Raw genomic sequence first — 4,928 nt, forward strand, 5'->3', positions numbered from 1 at the left:
CCGGTACATAAAATTTCCTGTATTATATGTTGAAAAATAAATACTAAAATTCCTTTATAATACAAAAAACAAGTACGTAAATATATAAAAATTAAAACGAAAGATTTTTCCTTGGATCAAAAACATGGGTGCGCATTATACACGGAGAATAGGGTAATTTACTAATTTTCGTATGAGAACCATATAAATAAGTATTAAAATATACAAAAATATTCTTATTTATTATTCGCTGATAATTATTTAAGTTAATGTCAAGTAATTTTAAACATTGCAATTAACACTTTTGCAACGTTTATATTTTTACAAAATTCTCCTTATTTCGTATCAAAAATGTTAAATTTATAATTTATAAACCTAAATTATTATGATTTAATTCCATGCCGTATGCTGTGTTAGTTAAATATTATTTTCCCCGCGATTATATGTAACAGGGGAAGTATGACGATCGTCAAAAATAACCTTCCCCGTAAGATTTTATTTTTAGGGCGCCTTAAAACGTCAAAAAATACCCCAAAACTCGGGTTTTTTTTCCTGTATGTATGATTGTTAGTCTGTGTGTGTGCATGTATATGTATGGGAACATGATTTTGTTAAGCCACTTTGAAGCTTAATAACTCCTGTGCCTTTTGTCGAAAATTTCTAAAATTTTGTAGGGAATTCATGCTATCAAATATAAAATTAATATAAAGTAAAAATAATCATATTTTTTTTACTTGTAATAAAATGAAAAAGTTGTAAACTTAAAAAATTATTATAGAATATCATGAAGCAAACTAACACACGTGTCCAAAACTCAAGGACGGATGACATTTGTACGTGAATAGAGAAAACTGTAGATAAATGCAGACAAATATGGCAAGAATTGTATTACTCGACGGATAATACAGGGTAATACACAACTTGTAGGANTTACATTATTATCAATTCTAATGTTACATAATTATAATTGATTTTTTAAAAAATAAATTAATAATTATTAATATTTGTATATACATATACACAATATACTAGCTGAGATGTATAAAATACACGTATATAAGGGAAAATAATATATACAGTACTTACAATATAAGAGATCCGACCAAAAACAAATATAAATACATTGTATAGCCTGAGAAGAATTCATTCATTCTAACGTGATACTCGGACAGACAGATAAGAGGCATGAACTTAAAACTAACCTAAATCCTTCACAGGAGTATCTTGAATATACAGTAGAGCGTCGATTATCCGAATCAATTGGGACTGGGGTTGTTCGGAAGATTAATGTTTCGGATAACCGATTGTGCACGAAAAAATATATTAATTTATCCCATCTTGACATTTTTCTCCATTGTGTGTCGCTTCGCGTTGAATTTTCGTCGATGTNTATTGTTTTATGTATATACATATACATGATATGCTAGAAATACATAATTCCTAAAGGAATTACTAAAATACTGTGTATTTTTTGATCGTTGAATATGTTTATTCACACTAGTTAACAACTAGTCGCTCCTTGAATGCGTGACAAGAACTGTGAAAGCTTGAGTAATCAATCTTTATTCTACTACTTCGATTCCATCTTCTTACGTCAATTTATGCCAGTGACGTACTTGGCGATAACCAGCGGACATTGATTCATTCCAATGATCCAAAGGTTTACCACGGGCAAACATATAAGATCCTAACACAACTCGTCCTAAAATTTTATCTGCAATTATAATGAGAGAAAAATACATCATCATATACTATTGTATACACAAATATTAATATAATAAATGGCTAAATAATGTCATAAAACCTCTTTTGTTTTATGGCTCTCTTCATTTAAAAGTTCATATATTTTAAGGTTTTAATTATTTGGGGTAATGAGGTTTATCACGTGTAGTGGGGAATACTGAAGATTTAATGTAAACTATGCCTATTATTAGTATTATTAAATGTAAAAACACGTGCATTATTTCTTCTTAATAGTTGTTTTCTTTTTTTCTTCTCAAATTTATATTTCGCTTGTCATTGTATTTTAATTTTTAATTGAGTCTATTGTTTTACATACGTCGCCATTTTGTAATAAAATAAAGAGCACAGAATCTTCTTGTAATTTTTAAAACTAATTTTGTCCAGAAAAATCTTTCTTAATTTTTATTTATTTATTAATTATTATTATTATTATTTTTAATGGAAAGCCTAGAAACCATAGTCAAAGAAAAGAGAAAATTTGTTGGATAAATGGGAATAAAATTTGTTTTTGTTATATGAACGATGCTTTTTAGTTTATATCTTACTTGTTAGTGTCTTTACCAAGCGTAATTACCGCAAAATTAATAAACACAATTATTTCTCGTTATTTGAAACTATGCCTGTGTTCTTTGTATACATTTTAAACACACAATGGAGTGTTTATTGAAGACACTAGACTAAGCAACATCCTTTTATTAAATTATTTACTCTGGTAAATTGAATAAAACAATGTTGAATAGTTCAGTGTCTTCAATCAACAGTCCATTGTGTTTTTTTTTAAAAAATTAAACATAATTTTATAAAACTCAGAAACATTAAACCCGTCTCAAAAACCCTAATTATTATCTATTGTGTTTTATCACCTGTTACGTATTAGTACACTTGCAGGAATAGAAACACAATAATTGGGATGTAACAAAAGAAGTAAATGACGTCAACAATAATAGACATTGTTCGAATGACGTTAAAAATAGTTCTTACCATCCAGCACTTAAATTGAGTAATAAATGCAATAAACTCTTTATATTTTTTTTTGTGTGTGTGATTATGATGAAAAACAATTAAAAATTATAACAGATAAAACTTCAAAATTTATAATTATAATTACCCTTTTGAGCACCCGCTACTGTTACTTGTAAAATAACACTGACAGAATTTAGTAAATTCTGTGTTAAACGAAAATTAAACGATTCATTATACTTTGGTTCTGTAGTTTTCTTAGCTATAACTGTCTTCTTTGTTTTAGCAACTTTATTGTCTTTCAGGAACGTAACTTTGACATAAGAATCTGTAAATTAAGTAGAAAAAATAGAATAAAATTATATTTTAAAATATACCTAAACATTAATTAAATAGTATAAAAATAAACTAATTAAATACTATTTTAGTGATTCCAATACCAACAAGTAGATCGCGAATTACCGGTTGAGATATGTTAATATAAACATTATATAGGAAATTTTAAAATTCCTAATTAGTAGATCGCGATTCACTTGTTGGAAGACGGATTTAAATGCAAAATTTAAAATTCCCAACTAGTAGATAGCAATTATTTGGCTAATAAAAGTCTAATTTTTAAATAAAAATTGTTGAAAATACCAACCAGTCGCTCGCGAGTCACTTGTTGAACAAAATTTCTGTAATATTACTATAAACTTTAAAATTATCAGGAAAATGTTTATATTTAGTACCTGAATAATGTTCTAGAATACAAGGAAGGTGTGACTTCTATGAAATAATGTTAATAAACACTAATCTGCAGGGATTCGAATATACAGTACTTATTTGTTTATTTATTTCATGAATCAAAAGTATTTTTCGATAAAACAACCCCAAACGACGTATAAAATTTATGATCGATAGATGTAAGTATATACAGTAGTCTACTTTGTCCGGATCAATAAAAAATATATAGAAGATTCTTCTGTTTATAGAACTTATCTCGATCGATACAGTATTAAAGGACTTCAACATTAGTATAGTATTTGTTATAGAAGCATGTAGATATGTTTTCAATTAATGTCAATACTGTTATAACATACTTCTAATACTTCATAACTTACCTGTTAACTGTTACTAAGGTCAACATATCTATTTTTTTTTTTACCGTAACAAGTATTGTTGAGAAAGTTTGTTGTGTAACAATACCAAAAACAATACTTTTAATTGTTACATTATGAATTGTTTTTCCTTTTTTTGTATTATACAACAAATTTTCATAACAGCATTTCTTAGAAAATTAAATGTAACAACAGATAAATTATGAAATAAATATTCAACTATTAAATATTTAACATAATTTAAATTAAAATTATTTTGAATTCTCAACCGGTGAATCGCGATTTGCTTGTTGAAAGATGGTAATTTACACGCTAGACTTAAAAATATCGCGATTTATTGATTGAGCGATGAAGTAATAAATGTTACAAAGAAAAACCTTAGGCCGATATCAGAAGATTTTGTGGAAAGCGATTTCTGAGCGATACGATATCGATCCGATTGCTACAAATCATACAATGCGATTTTCGCTACACGAAGTCGCAACTACACGAACAAAAATGGCTGCCCGACGAAAGGCGTGTATCACGTAAGCGATTATTTTAATGCTAGCGACGGATGAAATAGCTGAAGAACATAAAAAAAAGAAGAAAAGCTTGGACGAGAAAATGGATCACGAACATAAAAGCGGCGGCGGCGGCGGTTCGTGATAAGCACCGAAAAACTTCATCACCCTCAAATTATCCAAAATCAAAACGATTGTATTAGGGTGGTTGCGTGCCTCATCCTCCGATGACAACACCCTCATTATTAAACAGCCACGAGTGGCCACTATACAAGAAACCCAAAGCTATATTAATAACATTCTTCTCTCAAAGTGTTTTTGAAGTACTGTGAATCTTTATGATTCCATAAAGGCCTTTCTTCACTGTATTTTTTCAATTCAACTTGGCATCAAAGATGGCGTCAATAATAAGATGATAAAACAAAGCACGTGAAACAATATTCCTACCAGATTACATCTATGACACATGACAGTCTAGTTTTTGATTTGATAGCTTATAACAGAAATATTATATTTTTTATCTTTTAAAATATATTATTTAATATTTATAATTAAATAACATTTTAATGGAATTGTATTCACAAACTGAATGTAATTTCAGAATTATTTATTTATAGATGATATGCAAATAATCTTATGAAAA

The 4,928-nt window shown here is 28.1% G+C and overlaps 1 protein-coding gene across 1 annotated transcript in view; it reads right to left on the bottom strand.

The window, feature by feature from the left end:
• Positions 1-1,375: 1,375 nt before the first annotated feature.
• The window catches only part of LOC111627582 (synaptotagmin-15-like), a gene marked incomplete at its 5' end in the record, with an annotated part of 24,263 nt that continues 20,710 nt past the window's right edge, over positions 1,376-4,928 (bottom strand). Inside the window, 2 exons of the mRNA XM_023371173.1 lie at positions 1,376-1,693; positions 2,831-3,012. Coding sequence (XP_023226941.1) covers positions 1,569-1,693; positions 2,831-3,012 — 307 coding nt within the window. The remainder of the gene's footprint in view (positions 1,694-2,830; positions 3,013-4,928) is intronic.

Source organism: Centruroides sculpturatus, unplaced genomic scaffold, assembly GCF_000671375.1.
Source record: "Centruroides sculpturatus isolate CEXI.00-Female unplaced genomic scaffold, Cexi_2.0 scaffold491, whole genome shotgun sequence".
NCBI classification, from domain to species: domain Eukaryota; kingdom Metazoa; phylum Arthropoda; class Arachnida; order Scorpiones; family Buthidae; genus Centruroides; species Centruroides sculpturatus.